The sequence below is a fragment of the Acomys minous genome, assembly GCF_964271855.1.
Source record: "Acomys minous genome assembly, chromosome: 3".
Taxonomy (NCBI): Eukaryota; Metazoa; Chordata; class Mammalia; order Rodentia; family Muridae; genus Acomys; species Acomys minous.
Window position 1 is genome coordinate 84,381,083 of NC_140485.1, and position 24,056 is coordinate 84,405,138.

The 24,056-nt window shown below is 46.7% G+C and overlaps 1 protein-coding gene across 4 annotated transcripts in view; it reads left to right on the forward strand.

Moving 5' to 3' along the window:
* The window catches only part of LOC311594588 (DNA (cytosine-5)-methyltransferase 3B), a 38,331-nt gene extending 14,906 nt beyond the window's left edge, over positions 1-23,425 (forward strand). Inside the window, exons 5-23 of one of the 4 annotated variants that reach the window (XM_084776422.1) lie at positions 1,450-1,575; positions 2,087-2,281; positions 3,566-3,724; positions 6,033-6,140; positions 6,778-6,922; positions 7,249-7,308; positions 8,735-8,857; positions 8,995-9,039; positions 10,688-10,767; positions 11,034-11,146; positions 11,540-11,726; positions 12,385-12,469; positions 13,443-13,588; positions 13,902-13,992; positions 14,277-14,425; positions 15,361-15,446; positions 19,117-19,186; positions 20,088-20,206; positions 22,011-23,425. In XM_084776422.1, coding sequence (XP_084632548.1) covers positions 1,450-1,575; positions 2,087-2,281; positions 3,566-3,724; positions 6,033-6,140; positions 6,778-6,922; positions 7,249-7,308; positions 8,735-8,857; positions 8,995-9,039; positions 10,688-10,767; positions 11,034-11,146; positions 11,540-11,726; positions 12,385-12,469; positions 13,443-13,588; positions 13,902-13,992; positions 14,277-14,425; positions 15,361-15,446; positions 19,117-19,186; positions 20,088-20,206; positions 22,011-22,152 — 2,229 coding nt within the window. In that variant the 3' untranslated portion in view covers positions 22,153-23,425. Of the gene's footprint in view, positions 1-1,449; positions 1,576-2,086; positions 2,282-3,565; positions 3,725-6,032; positions 6,141-6,777; positions 6,923-7,248; positions 7,309-8,734; positions 8,858-8,994; positions 9,040-10,687; positions 10,768-11,033; positions 11,147-11,539; positions 11,727-12,384; positions 12,470-13,442; positions 13,589-13,901; positions 13,993-14,276; positions 14,426-15,360; positions 15,447-19,116; positions 19,187-20,087; positions 20,208-22,010 lie in introns of those variants that run through there. The other 3 variants (XM_084776419.1, XM_084776421.1, XM_084776420.1) reach the window with 3 other exon arrangements.
* The last annotated feature ends 631 nt before the right edge of the window (positions 23,426-24,056 follow it).

Consider the following 24,056-nt stretch of genomic DNA (forward strand, 5'->3'; position numbering starts at 1 on the left):
GAACAGACAGCGCTCTTAAATTAACCTCTGAGCCATCTCTCCAGTCTATTCTTTTTGATTTTCAAGACAGGGTTTCAAGCTCTCGTATGTCAGTGTCTTTGAGTGCTGCGATTTCTCACAGGTGACACCACACCCGATTATCCATCAATGTTATATAATTATTTAAATTCTGGCAGTGACAGGAAAGTTCACACCATACTGAGAAAGAAAATTTTTCTTCTGCTCTGCCCTCATCCAGAGTGGGACTCAGGCTTCTTTTCTTTGGAATAATGCTTGGTTTAGGACAGTGGTCCTCATCCTGTGGGTTTGGACCCTTGTACAGGATTGTACGTCTATCCTGCCTATCAAGCATCTACATTACAATTCTTATTTTCTCTGGGGGGTGAGGGAGCCTACATTACAATTTATTTATTATTAATACAGTATTCTGCTTGCATACCATAAGAGGGCACTAGATCTCATTGTAGATGGCTCTGAGCCAACATGAGGTTGCTGGGAATTGAACTCAAACTCTGGAAGAACAGCCAGTGCTCTTAACCTCTGAGCCATCTCTCCAGCCCTACATTACAGTTCTCGCCCCCTGACACAGGGTTTCTCTGTCTCGTAGCCCTGGCTGTCCTGTACTCACTTTGTAGACCAGGCTGGCCTCGAACTCACAGCTATTTGCCTGCCTCTGCCTCCCGCGTGCTGGGATTAAAGGAGTGGGCCACCACCACCGGCTACAGCTGGAGTTCTTAACAGTAGCAAAATTGTAGTTACAAAGTAGCAATGAAAATAATGAGGAACTGTACTAAAAGGTCACAGCATTTGGAAGGCAAATAATAGCTCAATCCCCATTTGCTGCTGCCAGGTCAGGTGGACAATTCTACATTGTGACATGGGATAGTCTGATTGTCCCTCCTCAAGGATACCCATGTTGGGCTTGAGACATGGCTCAGTGGTTAAGAGTGCCGTCTGCTCTTCCAAAGGTCTTGAGTTCAATTTCCAGCAACTAACTACATGGTGGTTCACAACCATCTATAATATGATCTGATCCCCTTATCTGACCTACAGGTGTACATGCAGCTAGAACACCATATACGTAATAAATAAATAGGAGCTGGAGAGATGGCTCAGTGCTTAAGAGCACTGACTGTACCTCAAGAGGTCCTGCGTTCAATTCCCAGCAACCGCATGGTGGCTCACAACCATCTATAATGTGATCTGATGGCCTCTTCTGGCATGCAGGCAGAGCAATGTATACATAATAATGAATAAATCTTTAAAATAAATAAATAAATAAATATTTTAAAAAAGATACACTTGTTAAATGCATCCCTAAGTTTCACAATTGTATTCTTCACTTCAGGTCGGCTTAAGATTATCTCAAGGTCTTATTCTCTTGAGCCTTCATTGGACCCCATGCATCTATTCACCTAAGGCCTAGTATTTATCCTCTCTTACTTTCAGATCCGAACGCGAAATAGCAACAGTACCTCCAGCTTGGAGAGGCAAAGACCCTCCCCAAGAGTCACCCGAGGCCGTCAGGGCCGCCGCCACGTGCAGGAGTACCCCGTGGAATTCCCAGCTACCAGGGTTAGTCCCATCTCTGCCTGGAAGACCAGCTTCGCTCACCTGCACAGCACAGCGCTGTTGTTTGTGTTTGTTTCTGTGTGACCTGTGCTTTCTTCAGGCACAGCTGCTTTCCAGGGTCTGGCTGCTTATTTTCTCTCCTGACTCATCCTATTTGGAACTGCATTGAGGAGCCATGAGATCCTGATTGCTTGGAGCTGAGCTGAAAGCCACTGGCCTTCACCACACCCTTGTCTCTTGTGCCTTTTCCTGCTGTCTTGAGGTGACCCCAGCAGGCCCAGCACGTTCCTCTTTTCTTTCCAGAAGCACAAGAGCCAGTTAACCGGGGGACCCAGCCGCCTTTGAGCTCAGTGCCTCTGCTCTGCCTTGGGGCAAATGGCTGCCAGTTCCTGTTCATGTAATCATGTTTTGTGGGGTGCTTGTTTATCTCTTCAATCTTCTCTGGGAATCTGTTGGGGTACACTGTGTATCCCCTTTTGCTTCACTGGGTCTCAAGTCTTGTCCTTCTGCCTAGTCTCGGAGACGTCGAGCATCATCTTCCGCAAGCACACAATGGTCATCCCCTGCCAGTCCTCACCTCACAGAAGAAGGGACACCTCAGAGCAGCAGTACCCCATCAGTAGACTTGAGCCAGGACGGCCATCAGGAAGGCATGGACACCACCCTGCTGTATGCAGAAAGCAGAAACGGGGACAGCTCTGAGTATCAGGTACCACGGAGAAGGAATAATGGTCAAGGTTTGCAGATGGAACAAAATACAGGGAGAAGGAAACTGAACCTTATTTAGGGACTAAATGCCTTTAAAAAAAAAGATTTGTTTGTTTATTCTTTATGCAACATTCTGCCCCCATGTGTGCCTCTATTCCACAGGAGGGCACCAGATCTCATTATAGATGATTGTGAGCCACCATATGGTTGCTGAGAATTGAACTCGGGGCCTTTGTAAGGACAGATAGTGCTCTAAATCTGAGCCATTTCTCCAGCCTGGGACAAAATGTTTTTATTTCTCTTTTTATAAAGATTCCATAACATGCCGTGCTTTGGTGGCAAAAGCCTGTAATCCCAGCAAAAAGATTCCATAAGATGTACATTTAATCATAAAACCCAGGAAGCAGATGCATACTTCCATGCTTAGGACTATGAGATCCTGGCTTGCCCCAAAAATTTCATGTAGCCAAGAATTTCCTTGAAATCCTTCATCTACTGACATCTGGGATTATGCTCCTGGGATTTCTGTGAACTTTAATAGAATTACAGTCTAAGGATTTCCCAAGAACAATGTGATGCCCCTGAGTAGTTGCTATGTGGACATACGGGTGATGTTTATGGCTTTTCTTTTCTTTTCTTTTCTTTTTTTTTTTTTTTTTTCGGTTTTTCGAGACAGGGTTTCTCTGTAGACATGACTGTCTTGGCTCACTTTGTAGACCAGCCTGGCCTCGAACTCACAGTGACCTGCCTGCGTCTGCCTCCCAAGTGCTGGATTAAAGGTGTGTGCCACCACCGCCCCAGCATGTTTACTGCTTTTGTCAATTAAGCAGTAGTGTTCTCACACTGTGCATTCAGCTAGGATTTGAGGTTTCTGGGGTACACTGCCGATTAATGCCTTCCTACAGGGGCTGTATCAGTTTTATGTTTTAGAGCACCTTCTGATGTAGCCCTGTATATTGCTTTTCAGGCCAGTCAGAGGTTAAAAGATGCCACCAATCCTCACCTGAGTTTAATCTCTGGAACAGTGGAAGACAGAGCCGACTTCTTCCACTTGAATACATGTGCATGCAAACACTCACACACAACTACACACACTAAAAGCTATAAATTTAAAAATCCACAAAACCAACTTGTTTTTCCTGGAACCTTTTTGTTTATGTACCACTGAGCTTTCCCCTAAACTCATACACATCACATTTTATGGCTAAGGGTTTTTTTTTTGTTTGTTTGTTCCCTTAGTGACGTGTCTGCCTTGCGACTATTTTTTTTCTTTTGGTTCTTCCAGGATGACAAGGAATTTGGAATAGGTGACCTCGTGTGGGGAAAGATCAAGGGATTCTCCTGGTGGCCTGCCATGGTGGTTTCCTGGAAAGCCACATCAAAGCGCCAGGCCATGCCCGGCATGCGATGGGTACAGTGGTTTGGCGATGGCAAATTTTCTGAGGTGAGCCAAGGACGAGGCCGGTTTGGGGTATTCACAGATGAGGCCTTGCTTCTCCTGTTGAGGTGGCTCAAAGGTTAATGCAGTGTGTTTGGCACTGGGACTGCAGTAAAGGAAGATATTTCTTGGGTTTCCTGTCTTTAGACACTTGCTGTGGATAGAGATAGGCTGGTTTCTTTCCCTCTGCTCTTTCCGTCTCTGCCGCCTGAGTTCTGATAATGGTGCGTGCAGCCACGCCGCTGACAAGTCAACTGGAAAAAAGGAAGTGGTGGAGAGATGATGTGGGTGGAGAGGTAGCTCTGCGCCTGCGGAGACGCTGAATTATTCTTTCAACACATCAGGCTGCCCAAAATGGCCTGTCCCTCTGCCAAGCAGCAGGTTTCAATGCCCTCCTGTAAAGATGAAAGGTTTGAGATTTCTAGAACGAGAACAACAGGACTTTGAATGTCCTGCTTTGTCTGCTGAGGGCAGCAGCAGCAGGATGACCCTTGCGAGTCCTCAGGGATGATGCCTGGTCACTTGTGTCCAGAAAGGACCCTGTATGTTGTAGCATTTCACCTGATCAAGATTAGGAGAGAAATCTTTATCTGGGACAAGGGTTAATGCTTTCTTAGTCCAGGAATTCAAGGTTGCCTAGGGTAGGTTCTTTATATGTATCTGTATGTCTGACACCAGTAATCCCAGGATTAGGATACTGAGGCAAGGGAATTGGCTTGAATTTGATATTCTAAGATATATAAGCTAGAGTGTAAGTCTCAGTCTCTCTCTCTCACATACACACCACACACACACACTCGGGTATTGTGGAACACACCTTTAATACCAGAAGATACAGTCCATGCCAGCCATAGACTGCAGAAAAAGATAATTTGAGCTCTAGAGGGACTTCTGGTCATAAATTAGAGAATTTATTTTGTGACTTTCAAGGACTGTGGGTCTAACCCATTTACCTCAGGTGTGCTGAGCAAGTTCTATCTTCCCAGCAGCCCACATGCCTCTTACCTCTTAAACACATGTACCAAGATCTGATTTAAGCATTTTTACAGTGTGAGTGTTTCCATGCATGTGTTTGTGTACACTATGGGAAGCCGGGAGTTGGCCTTCAGATGTTCAGATCTCCTGGGTCTCAGCGGCATAGAGACAGACAGCTATGAGCTACTATTTGGGTGCCAGGAATGTAACCCAACTCCTAGAGGAGGAACCAGTCAGGTCTCTAACCCCTTAGCATTGTGATGCAGGTAGGATGGATTTCCTGTGGAGATTCCTTAGAAATGTGTTAGTCAGTGGTAGAGCAATTCCTGGCAACAGAAAGGAAGGGTTCCTGAGGTACAGCAAGTGGGGGGTGGGGGGTGGGCCGGAATAAAGTGGTATTTAGTTGTTCCGTTTTAGCTTCTGTTTCCTGTGAATTGGAGTTATTTGGATTATTGTTCTGAAGTAGATTCTATATTCCCCTGGGTAAATAGGAAATGAGGTCTGATCTGAGGGATTGCATGTAATTGGCATGTCTGAGCAGCAGAGGGTGCAATACGGTTGTGACTTGGGCCTGTGCTGGTCTCTGAATCATCAAACTACAATATTTGCCATTGCTTTAACCCAGTGAGACATAACATGGGAGGCAATCAGATATTTATTCTGGTGGCACAGAGGCGGATGGATTACAAAGTGCTATGGTCCTGGCAGAAGGCCAAGACCTGCCCAAAGCCTACATAGTTTATGTTGTCTAGAGAAGCTGGCATGTCCTTCTCAGCTATGGTGGCCACACTGCTTAAGATAGAACTGAGCATGGAAGCAAACAGTGCATTCTGCAACATCCCATATAGCCTACAGAATGAATCACCCAACTTTGTATCTTTCCACTCAAGTAGGAATCCCATGCATAATTCATTTCTGCACTGGCAACAGGCAATTTGCCTTAGTGATGGACACATACGTAATACAGTCACTGTGAATACTAAGAACGCAAGCATATTTTCACCCTGTGTACGGTAAGAACTCATTGCCTCTGAGTCAGCGGTTACCACACGCTCAGGAACGGTAAGAACATGCACAGACTCCATCAAGGGTAATTTCAGGACTGATTGCATCACACACATGTATGTGTAACATCCTGGATATGTATGATTTTTGCCTAGATTGTCTTTCTTAGTGACACACAGAGTATCTAGCTGCCAAGCCTCTTCTGTGTGATATTCTTCCTTGGCCCTTTGTATTTAATTACTGGCCCCTGTAAGTTGTGCTGGGGAGGGCTCTGGGTGACCCAGTACACATTGAGCCGACAGGTGGGTCAGTCAGGGTCATTTTTCTCTCCTAGGTCTCTGCTGACAAACTTGTGGCCCTCGGACTGTTCAGCCAGCACTTTAACCTGGCCACCTTCAATAAGCTGGTTTCTTACAGGAAGGCCATGTACCATACCCTAGAGGTAACTCAGCCTGGGCTGGGTGGGAACTAGGGTTTTACCCTACAGGCAGGGAAGAAACCTACGAAAAGCCAGTTAGTGGTAAGATGCTTACAACACTGGGTTGGAGGCAGGGATACCGAGGAGGTGCATGAAGAAGAGGTGTCTTCTTGTGTTTAACATGTTCCAAGGGCCTCTCTTATAAGCTGTTAACACTGCTAGTAGCTAGGTAAGTCAGGGTGACCACTGCCTTGTGGGGGTCATTAGGCTCTTCTCCACCCCCTGTACCAAGTGCCAAAATAAGATCTACAGATACTCTTGACCCTTGAAATAATGGATGCTTGATTTCATCCTTTCAAAAGGCAGAACCAAAGGTAGTCTGCCTAGATGGGCGCTTGTGGATGGGGTGGAACAGCTACGGTTAATGCCTCTGTTTCAGGGATGCACTGATAAGTGTGGCTGTACGGAAAGAGTCCTTTACGTTGCTTTCCTAACTGTCCCTCAAAGCAGACCCTTGCGCATAACACAGCTCAGGACAGCTGTCCAGCTCAGTTTAAGGAATGCAGGCCCCAGCAGGGGGAATCCCTGGGTCTCCCTGACACACCTTCATTATCCTGTTCCCATTCACAGACAAGATTTGCCCTTATTTGTGTCTTGGCAGAAAGCCAGGGTGCGAGCTGGCAAGACCTTCCCCAGCAGCCCCGGAGACTCGCTGGAGGACCAGCTGAAGCCTATGCTGGAGTGGGCCCACGGGGGCTTCAAGCCCACTGGGATTGACGGCCTCAAACCCAACCACAGGCAACCAGGTGGGGAGAATCTACGCCCTCAGTCACACTGCCACTCTCACCACTTTCTTGGGCCAACTCAAACAAGGCCTACCAGTTCCCTGAGGACCGAGTTGTCAGGGTTCTCTGGCAACATTGCTGCCATAGGCACGTGCAACTAGACTTCCACATGTTCAAATTCATCCTTTTCTTTTGTGACCATTTTTTTTCCTTTAAAGTAAAAGAAATAAATACATGTGTTTACCTTCCATCCTGACAGGTATATTGTCTCCCTGAATTATACGCATGGATTGACATAATGAAATGTCTAATACAACCTTTTTGTTTGTTTTGTTTTCTTACAAAAGTGGTTAATAAATCGAAGGTGCATCGTGCAGTCGTTAGGAACTTAGAACCCAGGAAACACGGTATTCCCTTCCCATCTTGAGCTTTCTGTTTTCTTTGCTCTGTCTTGCAACTTCTTGGCTTCTAGTGCTCACTGGAGAAGAGTCACATCTCCTAAGCTGATCTGAGTCACCCTCACTCCCAACCCTCACTGACCCTCAGGCTAACCTCGGGTGCACATTCAGCCTTCTACACACGTCGGATTATTTATTACCTTCTCTCTTGTTTCCTAACATGTATAAGTATTTATAAATATATATATAAGTAATTGTCTTCAAAGGCTCCTTGAGGTTTGATGTCTTTGAAATATTCTTAGGCATTTACCTTTAAGTTTGTGTTTATGTTGGGAGGCGTGGAGGGTGGAGGCCAATGTTCAGGTGTCTAGGATGTACTACTTGGTGACCATATCCTATGAGGTTTCTGGGCTCAATGCCAAGCATGCTTACTCAGAGAGCCATCTCAAGTGCCATGTTTCAGTTTCTGGAGACAGGGCCACACTAGGTACCACAGTGTGGATTTGGGGATAAGAGTATCTTAAGGATTTTTATGAGGTTATAATCTTATTTTCTTGCCAGGCAGTGGTGTCACATGTCTTTAATCCCAGCACTCAGAAGGCAGAGGCAGGTGGATCTCTAAGTTTGGGACCAGCCTGGTCTAAATAGTGACAGCCAGGCCTATTATACAGAGAAACCTGGTCTTCGGGAGAAAATGATGATTTCCTTAGTTGGGAGACTCAGATTTCATGGCTATAAAAACAAGACAGTGTGAGCCAATGTAAAAACATTCATTTTAAAACAGGGTTTTATTACAGCCCTGACTGTTCTAGAATCTTCTATGTAGACTGGGATGGCTTGAACTTCCTGTCTGTGCTTCCTGAATGCTGTCACTTAAGGCATGAGCTATCACACTCAGCAATAAAAGTAAACAAATTTAATAATACATTTAACCTTCCTAAATTACCATTAATTATAAAAATTAGAATATTTTAGTTGTTATTCTTGATGTATATTGGTTAACAGACATCAAGTAGTTAGAAATTGATTAAGAAGTGCATATTAAATAATATAAAATTGGCTAATGCACATTGCATTGTTCAAGTGAATCCAATTGAACCAGTCAGTGGCTTCACTTGACAATTTGGATCTGACCCTCAGTGTGAATTCCTGCCCCTTCCTATCATTTCAAATCTGCAGTAGCTCCTTACTCCTCTGTTGGTGACTGGTGGTGTCACAGTAGGTGCCTCAGTGTCAGCTGTGGTCAAGCATCTGTACCCAGCTGCCTAACATTCATGAGTACAAAGCCCACAAGCATGAGTCTGGCCTGTCTCCTGAGTGACAGGAGCTTTGAACCGGCTTCTGCTCTGGGTTCCCTTCTGGGGTTCTACACCCAGCATGGTTCCCTGTCTTGTCTCTTAGACCCTCTAGACAAGTCTGTCTGCTTTCCTTTCAGAGGCCAAAAGTCGAAGACGCACAACCAATGACTCTGCCACTTCTGAGTACTGTCCCACACCCAAGCGCCTCAAGACAAATAGCTTTGGCGGGAAAGACCGAGGGGAGGATGAGGAGAGCCGAGGTGATTTTGGGGGAGGATGCATGGCACAGAATGGGGAACGGCAGGCCCTCAGGACCACTGTACAGAAGTTGTGTGGCTGAATGGGACAGGAGCGACTTCCCCTCCGGATCTCACATCTGTCCCTCTTTCCTCAACAGAACGGATGGCTTCTGATGTCACCACCAACAAGGGTAATCTGGAAGGTACTGCTGCCTCCCATCCCTCACCTCTTTGCCTTCCCAGGCCTACCTGGCCTTGCCTTTGCCTTTCACATGGGTTTAATACAGAGCCCTGGGGGTTGACTTAAGTCAAAACTTATTTATTAGACGAAGGAACATGGTTTCCTCCTACTTTTAGCTAAATCTGCATTTGTCCCTGAAGTAACTGACTGGGTAGATCACAGTAGTACGACATGGGAGCTGTTGCATTTAGGCTAAGGGGTGATTCCATGACCGTTCTGTGAACTACTACTGTGTTCCCTGCTTGGCACTCCATTGACCTTCATTTTGCCTAGAACCAACCAAATGGAGATTTGTGTATGTGAGACGCTCATGCCTTATCAACTTTCTGCCCCTTAGTCCCAAACAATGGCCATTGATGCGTTTTTGATTTTTTAAGACAGCCTTGGCTGTCCTAGACTATCCTACACAAGGCTGTTCTCCAACACAGAGGTCCACCTGCCTCTGCCTCCCCATTCTGGGATTAAAGGCCTGCAACATCCCAGCCTGGTATTACTTAGTATTTAGCGGGGAAACTACATTCCTGGACATGGGGAACTTGTGTCAGTAAAGCTTGTGGCTCAAACAAGACCTGTGCTATGTTCCTGCTGAAACCAGAGGAGGAAGGCAAGCAGGACATCCCTCATCAAGAGGAATTGCAGTCTGTCCTCCTGGCTCCGTTAGCACATAGACTAAATTTATGAGTACAAGTAAATATTATTTAAAAAACTTGGTTTGTTTGAATAGCATGGCCCTGTGGAAACAAGAGACAGGCATATTATAGACACAGGTTTCATTAACATGGTGTAGGGTAACATTTCTTAAGGCAGGTTAAGAGCCTCATTATTTTCCCAGGAGTGCCCAGGCACAAAGCAGTGACTAAGCCACCTACAATCCTGGGACTTCAGATACAGGACAGGTCAGTCCAACAGAGTCCATGGAAGATTAGAGTCGAGGGAAAGCAGCAGCAATAGACATTGTGCTGAATGAGGTAGACTTCTGTCCATATGAGAGTCACACAAACACACAGGCACACACGAGGGAAAAAGTTTTTTCCACAGTTTTACACATGATTATCTCCATCCATTCATCCATCCGTCTACCTACCTACCTATATACTATGTATTTGTTAAGGCAGCTTATCTTTACTTAGGCCTAGCTATCCTGGAATTAAGAGTCCCCATGCCTCTGCCTTCCAAGGGGGCCATTATAAAGGATTCAGACCAATTAGATCAAATTAGTTATAAATATGATGATTGCTTCAAGGTTTAGCGACAAATAGGTGTCTGAAAGCACATGAATGCTAGTACCTCATTGTTAAGGGGATGGTCTTGTCATCTGCCAAACAAATTTTAGTTACTATTAGGGCCTGTATTTTTTTGTACTCATGTATGCAAAAAAAAAAAATAGTCAAGCAGTTTTGTTTAATTTCTTCTTGAGGTAGCCATACAGTGTTTGATATTTATCTTCTTGACAAACCCATAATTTGTTGGTTTAAATTAATAGTAGTTATTGTACAAAGGACGTAGGACTATGCTTAGGGTTGACTTATGCAGGTGTTCAGGACTGTCACTGTTAGGCTTAAGGCCTTTGATTTCCATAAACTCTGACACCCTCTCTTTTTTTTTTTCAGACCGCTGTTTGTCCTGCGGTAGGAGGAACCCTGTGTCCTTCCATCCGCTCTTTGAGGGTGGGCTCTGTCAGAGTTGCAGGGTAAGTCTTCCTCCCTTCCTCCTGCACCATCTGTCCCCATCTGGGCCACCAGGATGGGCACTCATGAGCAGCTTCTCCAGGACACCTTCTGCCCCTTTCTCTTTGGGGGATGGGCGATGCAGCAGAGAAGGCCCCCCACAAGGCACTCAGCACATGTACCGCTCCTAAAGAGCAAGCCAGGCCACCAGCTAGGGCCCAAGCCGGCTTGTTAGCCAGGCGTGGCTGTGGCAGGTCTGTAGACTCCCCTGCTTCTCTCCGGTGGCCAGGATCGCTTCTTGGAGCTCTTCTACATGTATGATGAGGACGGCTATCAGTCCTACTGCACCGTGTGCTGCGAGGGCCGGGAACTGCTTCTGTGCAGCAACACGAGCTGCTGCAGGTGAGTGCCCCTCAGATGCCCCAGCCTGTAGGCAGCTAAAAACAAACTGGCACCCAGTGGATATCTTGTGGAATCTGGTGCTCATAAGTTTGGCCTAGATTGATGTGCAGTGCTGGACTCAGGCCAAGTGTGCCCGTGAGGTCAGGCCTGTGAGCTTTCTGTTGAAAGGCTCTAGCTTTGGAGGATGGTGGATGATCCATAGCCAAGAAGTGGTTTGTTACTCTATAGCTCAGCTCAAAAACACTTGGAGGCAGGAAGTTGACCATTAGGCGGGTGGTGCTGGTGGTGCTGGTGCTGGTGCTGGTGCTGGTGGTGCTGGTACCCTGCCCTGGGGCACTGGGCCTGCAGTACATTGCCTGATAACCTTGACGCCCACTCCCTCTGGACACACAGGTGCTTCTGTGTGGAGTGTCTGGAGGTGCTGGTGGGGGCAGGCACAGCTGAGGAGGCCAAGCTGCAGGAGCCCTGGAGCTGCTATATGTGCCTCCCACAGCGCTGCCATGGCCTCCTCCGGCGCAGGAAGGACTGGAACACGCGCCTCCAAGACTTCTTCACGACCGATCCTGACCTCGAAGAGTTTGTAAGCCGCAGGCTCTGCACTGGCCCGTGCAATTACAGTCCCTGGGAATCTGGATTCTGTGCATGTGTAAAAGCAAGAGTTAAGCCTTGCCTCTCAGAACCTTGCAGACATGCGCAGGCATACCTCTGAATTTAAGTACAGCCTGATTGGTAGAGTGAATTCCTGGCCAGTCAAGGCTACATTGTGAGGGGTCTTGTCTAAAACAAACAAACAAACAAACAAACAAACAAACAAACAAAAAGGTGTTAGTAGCAGGCACAGTAACAGAGGCTGTGATGAGTGTAAGGGCAGCCTGGGTTAAACAGCCAGGTCAAATGCTACACTGTTCGCACCTCACAGAGCCAGTTCCTGTGAGGCTGGGAGCCCTTGCTAGTCGACACCTCCAGCAGACAATTCTCCCTTGCAGTGCCTTCTGAGGAGGGAACAAGAGGCACACATGCGAGCCTGAGGGGGACAGGGCAGCTGCTCCCACACTGGAGGAGTTTATCTTCTGTGCTTAGAGGCCTTGGCTCTTTTTCTATCTGTGCGTCTGTAGGAGGCGGCTGTGCCTCCTGTCTGAGGGCGGAACGGCCCTTTCTCCCCAGTTCCCATCAAAGCTGCTGGGCACAGGAGGATGGGTGGGAACTCTGGGGCACCAATGTCTTTCCTTATCTGGCAGGAGCCGCCCAAGTTGTACCCAGCAATTCCTGCAGCCAGAAGGAGGCCCATTAGAGTCCTGTCTCTGTTTGATGGCATCGCGACAGGTGAGTTTGGTGCTCTGTTGGCTCAGTGAGAGAGAGAAGCATCGTGGCAGTTGAGGAGTGTCAGAGATGTCACATGTGCCTGTTCCTGCGGCACTCCATGGCGTCCTCACTGCACTCTTGGGCTGATGTGCGTGGGTGCGTGCATTCGTGTGTGTGTGTGTGTGTGTGTGTGTGTGTGTGTGTGTGTGTGTGTGTGTGTGTGTGTCACTGTTTGTCTCACAGACACATTTGGAGATCAGAGACAACTTCTGTTCCATGCGGGTTACACATGTTTCCTGTCCTACCATAGTCCCTCCCTGGCCCTTGGTCATGTCTAAAGGGACATGCATCTTGTTTTACTTGTTTTCTGTTCAAGCATCTGAGAGATTTCCTGGCTACACATGTGAAGGTGGGATAGTCAGGACATGCCCCTTAGTCTTGCCTCCTTTATATTCTTTTCAGTTTGTCAACATCAGGCTTGATATGGCTCAGGCAGTGCTCTTAGTATCTTTTTTTTTTTTTTTTTTTTTTTAGACAGGGTTTCTCTGTGTAGCCTTGGCTATCTTGCACTCACTTTTTAGACCAGGCTTACCTCGAACTCACAGATCTACCCGCATCTACCTCCCAATTGCTAGGACTAAAGGTGTGCGCCAGCATACAACCATTAGTTTATTTTTTAAAAGGTCATACTTAGCTCTTGAATTTAAAATTTTATTTTTTATCTTTTCCTTCTACATGCAAAAGTACATTTATGGTCATTTAGGTAACAACTACTCTCATCAGTCTTGGTTCAAAGCCGTTTTGTGAGATTTCCCACATACAAAATGAGAGCCTATGTGGCCAGTGCTGTGAGGTTCCCTGGAGTTGACAGTTACTCCTGAAGTGACATGGTTGGAATGAGGGTCTTCATTCTGCTGCAGGGGAGGACACAGGGGTACTGTTGACTCTGCCCTTGGCCCCTGGGCCTCACATGTTTCTTTTTGATCTCTCGCAGGCTACTTGGTGCTCAAAGACTTGGGTATTAAAGTGGAAAAATATGTTGCCTCTGAAGTTTGTGCAGAGTCCATCGCTGTGGGAACGGTTAAGCATGAAGGCCAAATCAAATATGTGAATGACGTCAGGAAAATCACCAAGAAAAACGTGAGAGTCGCCCTTTTCCCGGAACTTATCCCATCTTGCTCATCCCTTTCCTAGCGCATACGTTCCCTGGTTCAGGGCTGCAGGTAGGGATGCTCCAGACACCTCAGATAAAAAGTGCAAACAGCGCATTTGAGGTATAATTCAAGATGACTTTGTTCTACTAAAATAGGAGCATTGAGGCATTCTGGGATGAACACTTCGCTGTAACAAAGGAAACTTTTAGAACTGGTGACAATTTAGCAGTTTCCCTGATTCCCCAAGGTTTAATTCTTCCTTCCCTGTGCTCATCCCAGCCCTGTTTTTTTCTCCTCAGATTGAAGAGTGGGGCCCATTTGACTTGGTGATTGGTGGAAGCCCATGCAATGACCTCTCCAATGTCAATCCTGCCAGGAAAGGCCTGTATGGTGAGCAGACTGAGCAGGCCTGTATGGTACAAGTGGTTTTGTGGCCCCCAAAGGACCACTCTCTGCAGTGTGTGTGCACATGAAATCTGCTGAAAAGGAGCTGTTGATAGTGTTTACCTTGCTCACAGCTCAGCTGGGGCCCAATTATTCCTGTATTCATGTCAGCACTCAAAGGGGTACAGGCAGGGGCTTTGCTTAACTGCTGTGGTCTTGGGAAAGTTGCAGCTGGTATGGAGTGATAAGTATTTGATCAACCCCGTTTTCTAATACTCTTATCAATACAGAGGGCACAGGAAGACTCTTCTTTGAGTTTTACCACTTGCTGAATTATACCCGCCCCAAGGAGGGGGACAACCGTCCATTCTTCTGGATGTTCGAGAATGTGGTGGCCATGAAAGTTAATGACAAAAAGGACATTTCCCGATTCCTGGCGGTGAGTGGACTGTCAGGACCTGGCAGGGAAGGCGCCTCTAACACTGAGGGATATTTGATGTTGCTGAGAAAGTGGTTTCCTGCTTAGAGGAGGTGGGGCTATGTCTGAGGAGGGACAATTCTACAGGCATCCTTCTGTGTCTCCCCATCCTGCTAATCAGCGCCTCCCCTAGCTTCTATGTGTACTGTCTTTAGGACTGATGAAATGAATAGGCTTGTTTTTATTTGATTATTTGTTGTTTTGTTTTGTTTTTCTTTTTCGAGACAGGGTTTCTCTGTGTAGCCTTGGCTGTCCTGGGTGCACTTTGTAGACCAGGCTGGCCTCAAACTCAACAGTGATCTGCCTGCCTCTGCCTCCCGACTGCTGGGATTAAAGGAGTGCACACCACGCCTGGCCTTGTTTTCCTTGACTTAGGTGTCCGTTTGTTTGTGGCCATGCACAGAGGTCACAGAGTTATTTCTCACTCCATTCTCTCCACAATGTGCCTTCCAGTCAGGCTCTGGTCATCCGTCCTAAAAGCACCCCGGCCTGCTGAGCCAGCCTGCTGCCCTTGCCCTTCTTTTTGAAGATGGTTTCATGTAGCCTCGGCTTTCCCTGAACAGTGGATCTTCCTGTCTTCTGCCTCCACTGTGCCCCACTGCTGGCCTACCGTCCAGCCTGAAGGGATAGAGCTGTCTTGAACCTGTGCTGAGGTGTCTTCCTTGTGCTGCCCTGCCTTCTGCCACTGGAATGTTGGCATAAACGAGAGTGGCCCTGCCTGATCTCACCTCTTTCCCCACCATTCATAGACAGACCATCTCTGCCCCGCACAGCCTCTGCGTGGGACTGGGCTGTCTCCTTGCCTCTGGGATAGCTAGGAAAGCCTTGCCACCTGACAGGTCACACCTGACACCCGAGTCTTGGTGTCTCCAGCAGCTCCCCTTCTCTTCCTGCAGTGTAACCCAGTGATGATCGATGCCATCAAGGTTTCTGCTGCTCACAGGGCCCGATACTTCTGGGGTAACCTACCTGGGATGAACAGGTAAGAGCCCTGTGACAGGTGACAGACACACTAACCTTTCAGAACAGTGGTTTCTCAACCTGTGGGTTGCGACACACCTCGGGGATGTCAACTGATCCCTTCACGGGGGTTGCATACCTGATATACTGCACATCAGATAGTTATGTTACGATTCATAACAGCAAAGTACCAATGAAATCTTATGTTTGGGGTCCCCACAACATAAGGAACTGTATTTAAAGCATTAGGAATGTAGAGAGTGACTGTTCTAGAGGTCCTGCCTATGTATATTCTGGATAACTGCTTTGCTCTAGCTGCAACGTGGGTGATTCTCAAGGATCACATGAGGACTGAGAACTCTGAAGCCTCCCTGTTCTTCCTGCTAGAGTTCCATTGAAAATGTTGACTGTCAAAAGACAGCAGTGTTTTTGCACCTGTGATCAGCCAGGTGGCAAAACTGGAGTGTCATGTAGAGCTGAGGTGTCCCGTGGTGTAACAGCAGTCAAAAGGATGGCTCAAGTGGCTACACTCACTTGCAGCTATCTGGGTTTGATTCCTAGTGCCTACACGGTGCTCCACAGCCATCTGTAGCTCAAGTTGCACATCACCTGATACCCTCTTCCCATCTTAGGAATCCAGGCATGCACATGGTATGCAAGCAACATGTGTAGACACCCCCCTTGTTCCTTATATAATCTGTCTTTTATAGTATTACCTTTTTAAAAAATGTATTGTATATGAGTGCTTTATCTGCAGAAGAGGGCATCAGATCACATTATAGATGGTTGTGAGCCACCATGTGGTTGCTGGGAATTGAACTCAGGACCTCTGAAAGAGCAGGCGGTGTTCTTAAACACTGAGGCATCTCTCCACCCCATATTTTTTTTATCCACCCTCTTTTTTTTAAAAAAAAAGATTTATTTATGTATTATTTATGTAGTATTCCACCTGCATGTTTAACCAGCAGGCTAGAAGAGGGTACCAGACCTTATACATGATTTTGAGCCAACATGTGGTTGCTGGGTATTGAACTCAGGACCTCTGGAATAGCAGCCAGTGCTCTTAGTCTCTGAGTCATCTCTCCAGCCCTCCTTGACTTCATTATAGCAGATATTCTTGGAAATAACTTTCTTCTCCGTGGCTTGTAGCACACTATCAAAGGTTTTATAGCTAGTATTCATATATAAGGAAGAATGGTAAATAAACAATATTTGACCTTTAGGGTCTGTTACTTCAGGATATATTTTTTTTTTACCAGTTTCATCCACTTATTTTAATTTTCCATTGTGTTTTTTATTTTGTTTTTGTTTTGCTTTCTCAATATACCACTTCTTTGTAGCCCTGGCTGTCCTAAAACTGAATCTGTAGACCATGGTAGTCTACACAGATGCACCTGCGTCTGCCTCCCTTAGTGTTGGGATTACAGGTGTGCACTATCACTGCCTGGCTTATTTTGTCTTTCTTAATAGCTGAATAATTCCATTGTTTTCATTATCCAATCATGGCCATGTAGGCTGTTTCCAACTACGGCATTATGACTAGAGCAGCAATGAACATGATTGACCGAGAGGCTCTGTTGGGGGTGGAATAGACGGCTTTGGGCAGATCCTCAATAGCGGCATAGCTGAGTCTCGAGGCAGATCCACTCCCAACTAACTGAGAAACTGCCACCCTGCACATTGCACTCCCAACAACAGTGAATAACGGTTTCCCTTGGCCTACGTCCTCACTACTACAAGCTGTTTGGCCACGCTGCCCACTGTAAGATGAAATCTCTTAGAATTTGCATTTTCATTATGTCTAAGTATGTTGGATAGTTTATTAGGTGTCCCCTGGCCATTTATATTTCATCTTTGGTAACTTAGTTCACTACTTCTGTTCCCCATTTTTAGTTTTTTATATATTAAAATTACTAAAGCCTTCCCCATTCTATAGGCTGCCACGTTGACCCATAATGTCCATTTATGATGTCCCATGTATTAATTATTGATTTAGTGTCCTGTCCAGGGACTCTGATGCCCTATTGTCTTCTGAGGTTGCTGGCCATGCGTGTGATACACAGATACTACATGTAGACAACACTTGCATGCACATAAAAAATCTTTTCAAGAATAAATGGTAGCACCACCTCTGGCTGTCTCTGGTTTCCTCAGAGTTTCCCACCCTCTTATCATGAACCAAAAGTCTCTTAGTCACAGGAGATTACACATAAGCAGTGCACGCTGCAGCGGCCTTCTTATCATATCTGAGATTAACTTAAAGACATCACTAATAAAGATGCAAATGGAACGGTAGTGACCTTTCTGACTTGTGAGCATTGTAGCACCTTACAGGGGATTTTGTTATGGCCAAGTGTGGCAGCCGATGGTAGAGCATGGAAAGCAGGCTAGACGTGTTTTTTGATCTCATAACAAATTGCTGAATGGTACCACACCTAGTTCACTCTCCGGATACCCTGCGCTATTTAACCCGGCCATCAAGCTCTTGCATTGCTGTTGTGTTGCCTGTTCCATGGTGGACGATTGATGGCTCTTGTGAAGCAGGGAGGCTAATGAGGAGGGTAGTGGGTGTGATCAGGGGTGGGAAGGTGCCTTTTGTAGCTCTGTGGACAAGGAGAGAGCCCCATTCAACAGCTTTCTCAACATGGTGCCACATTTATGTTGGCATTGGAAGTTATGGGGGTGGCTAACAAGTGAGGTGCTTCATGTGTAGTCAAGGAAATTAGTAAGACTCTGGAGACATGAGTCAGGATGCTATGGGCTCCTGGGATTTGTAGGATGGTAGTCAATATGTTGACTCAAATAGTCTGATCTGATACATTGAACATTAGAAATATAGGAAGAGACCTAAGACTACACTAATGATCTTTGCTGGTTTGGGATGGATTGTCACCCATTTTTACTATACTTAGGTGCATGTGAGAGCATGTGTGCACTGTGGCCACCGGAAAGCTTTATGTCGCTCTTCTCCATCCTCTCTTGGGTCCCTTGGCTTGGACTTGACCAAGCACCACTACCTCTGGAAGGTTTGTGTGGATTTTTGAATCTACACAGCTCAAGGCTTGCTCTGACCCAATTCTCATTGGTGGCTAGAAAGCTGGGTGTGGTTCCTTACTTAAAGGCTTCCATTGTGATGTCTCAGGTATTTTGGGCCTCTAATATGGCTGCCATGTGAATAGGTTTCTGATTTGAAATCCAGCTTTTGATGTTTGAATCCACATTTGCAAGTCAGGTACTCTGAGTTAGAGCAATCACTGCATGCCGTTCATGGGAGAATGGTATTGATTAGGGTGCTGAAATCTCAGCCCTAGCACTGCATGTTTCAGGAAGGAGTGCCCACAGTGGTCTTCACAAGGTGATTACTGCCTATATGTGGTTCTCTTCCTGCAGGATTATGTTCCTCCTTAGTGCATGTCATTCAGTGGAAACACTACACTGTGTGTGGCTTCTTTTGACATGATCATTGACAAAGTTCAGTTAATAGGCAGATTCAGAGTGTTGGCTGTTTTTGGTTCTGTCACCAAAACCTTCTTTTTTGCTTCCATGGAACAAACACATCTGTACTTTGTGTTCTTATAAACACAAATACACTTACTTAAAAGCTAGATTTTTCTCCTCATCTGGCTAGTGAGGTCTCTCATTTAGACCTCCAGTGCAGGCCCTGGAGAGTGACGGGTTTTGGCTGTTCCCAGGCCCGTGATAGCTACAAAGAATGATAAACTAGAGCTGCAGGACTGCTTGGAGTTCAGCAGGACAGCAAAGGTAAGATGCAGAGTGCTCTGCCACACCGTGACCTTGGCCCTGTCCACCACACTGACCTTGGCTCTGTCCACCACACTGACCTTGGCTCTGTCCACCACACTGTGACCTTGGCTCTGTCCACCACACTGTGGCCTTGGCTCTGTCCACCACACTGTGGCCTTGGCCCTGTCCACCACTCTGACCTTGGCTCTGTCCACCACACTGTGGCCTTGGCTCTGTCTACCACACTGTGACCTTGGCTCTGTCCACCACACCGTGACCTTGGCCCTGTCCACCACACCGTGACCTTGGCTCTGTCCACCACACTGTGGCCTTGGCTCTGCCCACCACACTGTGACCTTGGCTCTGTCCACCACACTGTGACCTTGGCTCTGTCCACATGTCTCCTGGTCATTCCTCACAGACTCCTGGTGCTGGGTCGCTTTCCCCACAGAAATGTTTGTACTTGAGGAAGAGATTTTCCTCAAGAGATTTTCTCATAGCAGTCAGTCTTGGCAGTACCGAACAGTGGCGGCTGTGCCTGCAAGAGGCTGTGCTGTGAAGTCCCGTGCCCACATGTCTGCGTAAGGCAAAGGCCTAGTGCTCCAGCTCTGGCTGGCCCATCTGTGTCTGGAAGGCTTTTGCTCTTTCATGACCCCTTCGATCAGTAGCTGATGTCTTGGCCATGTGATCCTTCATGGTCACTTCTGGCTACAGTTTATGTGGCTGCTTCTTCCTTCAGCAACTTGGCACTTGTGGAAAGCATGAAGAATCCTTTCAAGCCTGTCTTTGTCTTCTCCCCGTGTATCTCTGTCCCTGCCACCTCTCCAAGCCCATGCCCTCTGTCCTCTCTGGATGCTTCTGAGCCTGACTCCCTTGGGAGCCTTCTGAGCTCACCCCGTGATGTTGTTTTGTTCTCCAGTTAAAGAAAGTGCAGACAATAACCACCAAGTCGAACTCCATCAGACAGGGGAAGAACCAGCTTTTCCCCGTAGTCATGAATGGCAAGGATGACATTTTGTGGTGCACTGAGCTCGAAAGGTGAGCTGTACGCAAGAGGGAAGTGGGGACAAAGGAAGGAAGGGGAAATGGGGTGAGGAACAGCGTCACATGGTAGACACCTGTCTGCATTGAGGGACAGCGTCATGGGGTAGACATTGCACTGGTTATGTCCTAGAATTGGGTCTAAATGAGAAAAGCTAAGGAAACTGGTTCTTCACCAGAGGTCCGCAACGCTGCCTCATTCTCAGCCTCAGTCTCTACCTTTGTCATTTAGATGCAGCCTTCTGCTTGACTTCAGGTGGCCTTTTTGTGGCTGTTGTTGAAGACCCAGGCCTCTCTGTGTACTTCTTCTGTCCTGGAGCTGGCTTGTAGACCACAGTGGCTGGAACTCACAGAGATCCTCTTGCTTTTACTGGATAGATACATTATAGTAACTGTTTAATGAAGGCATTAATACTCCACATTTCTGTTACAGATTGTTTGTTTACAAAATGGTCTCTGCACTGAGCAGTGACTCATAGTTTAGGCATCCCTCATGCTTCAGCTTAAGGGTGTCAGCCCCCCTTGCCCAAGTGAAAATGTTTTTAGCAATTCTTTTTAAAGTTTCCCTCAGCTCTGTTCCCACCTCCCCCACTCTCCCATCCCTTTCACCAGGTTAGATTTTTCTGCTGTTGCCCGATCTTCATCAAGTCTCGGCTATGCTGTCCAGCTGTTCTTGTGAGGGGCTTTTTCTCTCTTGTTAATCAACAGCAGGTCCATGTCTGACATTTCCCTTCTCAGGAAGGGCAGTAGGTCTTTACCTGCTAGTGGGATTTCTACTTCTCCCTCTATGGTGCGATCTCACACAGGTCTGATGTGACATCACTGCACTGAGTTTCTGTGTGCTTTTTCCGGCCTGTTGTGTCTGGAAGGTTTCAGGAGTTATCGCCTTTGCCTCTAACAACCTCAGGACACTCTGCTGGGCTCCTTGGGGCTGACTAAGAATAAAGTGTCACTCATAGGGACATTGAATTTGGTGGCTCGTGGTAAAGTTGTTTTGCGATGTGAGTGGTACTGTGTAGGTCCCGGGAATGGCATGGCCTGGGCTTGAGGGGTGGGGAACTATGGGTGATTTTTAGACCGGTTGTAATACCGTGATTCGGGGGTCAGTTTTTCTTTGTCCTCATGAGCACCCTTGATGAATTGGGCAAGCTCTGGGATTAGTTTTCTCCGAGGTTGGTGTGTGTGTGTGTTTTCTGTCTCTTGTGTCCTCGAGTGTGTTAAGCATGTACAAAAGAACTGTTATCAGGGCGTGGTGACACACGCCTTTAATCCCAGCACTTGGTAGGCAGAGGCAGGAGGATTGCTATGAGTTCGAGGCCACCCTCGTCTACAAAAGCGAGTCCAGGACAGCCAGGACTGTTACACAGAGAAACCCTGTCTCAAAACCTTAAAAAACGAAATGAAAAAACTGATATCTAAGCCCCGTATTAATTGAAAACTTTGCAAAGCGCCCCACCTCCATACCTCCTCCCCGAAGCCAAATACACGCATCCTCTGGCTGACTGTCAATCATGGACCAGTTGAATGCGATGGTCCTGGCTGATTGACAACCAATCATTCATGGATTAATTCACACTAGACATCAGTTCACAGTCGCTGCCAGCTCTCAACATGTGGAACTGGTAGTCTAGAAGGTTCCTTTGAGCCCAATAGCAAGGACTGAAGGCAAGAATAGTTGTGGGCAGAGACAGTGGCAGCCTGATGGCTTTCCCAGGCCTGGGCTTCAGAACACAGCTGTTCTTGGTGTGTTGGAGACATGGACCTTTCTAATGGTGTGTGTTTTCTCTCTGTACTCTCCCAGGATCTTTGGCTTTCCTGCACACTACACGGACGTGTCCAACATGGGCCGTGGCGCCCGCCAGAAGCTGCTGGGAAGGTCCTGGAGTGTGCCAGTCATCAGACACCTCTTCGCCCCCCTGAAGGACTACTTTGCCTGTGAATAGTTCTACCCAGGACTGGGGAGCTCTTGGTCACAGCCAGGGCCATGGAGTCACCCCCCTTCCCTGAAGGCACCACACTTCTCCCCTTCCTCAGCTCACCTGTGTGGGGCCTCACCTCACTGTGTACCTCAGCTTTCTCCTGCTCAGTGGGAGCAGAGCCTTCTGGCCCTTGCAGAGGAGCCCAAGGTGCTCCCTCAGTGTGCACAGCTCTGCACAGCTCAGCCCTGGCTGCTGAGAGCAGCCTGGCATGGTGCTCATGCGTTCTTATCCTGAAACTTTAGAACTTGAAGTAAGGCAGTAAGGTAGCTTTTTCCCTCCTGAGTTTATCACTCAGAAGTGATGGCTAGGATACCAAAATGACAGTTCTCCCTGTACTCAGGTTAATGCTGCAAAATCACTAGAGATTTTGCTTTTAAATAACCTAACCTGTGTTCTACATTTGCCAGCGGGTGCTGATGTGAACGTTGGCTCAGATGAGCAAGGTCAAGGGACCAGAATTTTTTTCCCTAGGGTTAGTAGGTGATGTTCATGACTTAAGTCTTACTGGCACCTTGCTTTGGTTCAAGGGCTACAGTGCTGTTGGTCTTGGAGCATTTTTTAGTATGATGACATCAGCAGGGATGATGTCATCATCACATTCAGGACTGTTTTCCCCAGGATTCCCTGGGCAGGGGTCCATGTAGCTTATCCTCAAGAAGAATGTTAAAAGCTCAGGTGTGAGGGACATGAGGGAGGGAGCTTAGGGAAACAATCTCTACTCCCCCTCTCCATCCCCAACAGCTCAGGTCACCAGACAAGCATGGTCACCTAATGCCTCATGAGAAGCCCGGGCCAGACACACATTTTTTCCCTTTATCTGAGAGATAATGGGGAAATTATGATGAAAAGCTTGGATCTTATGGAGATTTTTAAAGCCTTTTTTACCCCATGATAGATACCTTTTATTTTTAAGGGGCATCACTGGAGATGAGAAAAGCTGCATTTTAGAAATGCTGTCGTAATGGTTTTTTAACACCTTTTACTCTAATTACTGGTGCTATTTTGTAGAAAAAGAACAACCTTGACACCTTTGGGGACTTTTTATACACTTTTTATGACTATCAGACTTCTATTTTGTTAAAGTTTTTTGTTGTTGTTCTGTTTTTTGGTAACTGGAGTGCTGTCTCAAGTGTTGGGAAACTCTTCTTTCAACAGTTTGTCTCCTGGTTTCTTATTTTTAAATGCAAAGATGACATGCCTAGAGTTTACCTTTCTGTTTGATTAAAATTGTATTTCTCTATAATGATCTAGTGTGTTTTATGTTAGAGTGTGCTCTGGTCCTTGAGGGCACTGGTAATCTATGGTATCCATGGATCCATGATACATGTAGGCAAAACACAAATAGAAAGGTTACAGGAATACTCCCATACTGTTGGTGGGAGGCAGCTTCAATTATATCAGATTGAGAATACTAATAGAAACATGTAAAAACTTCAACATGACTGTTCTTTCAGAAGTTGATGAAGGCAAGAGGTTTTGGGGGGATGGTTATGTGTAGTTACTTGACAAGAACTGAGCGCTGCTGGGCATGATGGCACATGCCTTTAATCCCAGCACTCGGGAGGCAGAGGCAGGCAGATCGCTGTGAGTTCGAGGCCAGTCTGGTCTACAAAGGGAGTCCAGGACAGCCAGGCCTACACAGAGAGACTGAATGCTGTTATGTGGATTGCTTTGGAGGTGTATTCATGTGTTAATGCTCATGGCACAGTGCATGTAGAACTTAGGAAAATCTATTCTTTCACTATGTGCATTCTGGAGCATTTTTCAGTATGATGACATCTGGTTATCTGTCTTGCTTGAGACAGTCTCATAAAATTCAAGCTGGCTTCAAACTGCAATGCTGAGGGTGAAAATAGTTATCTACGTCT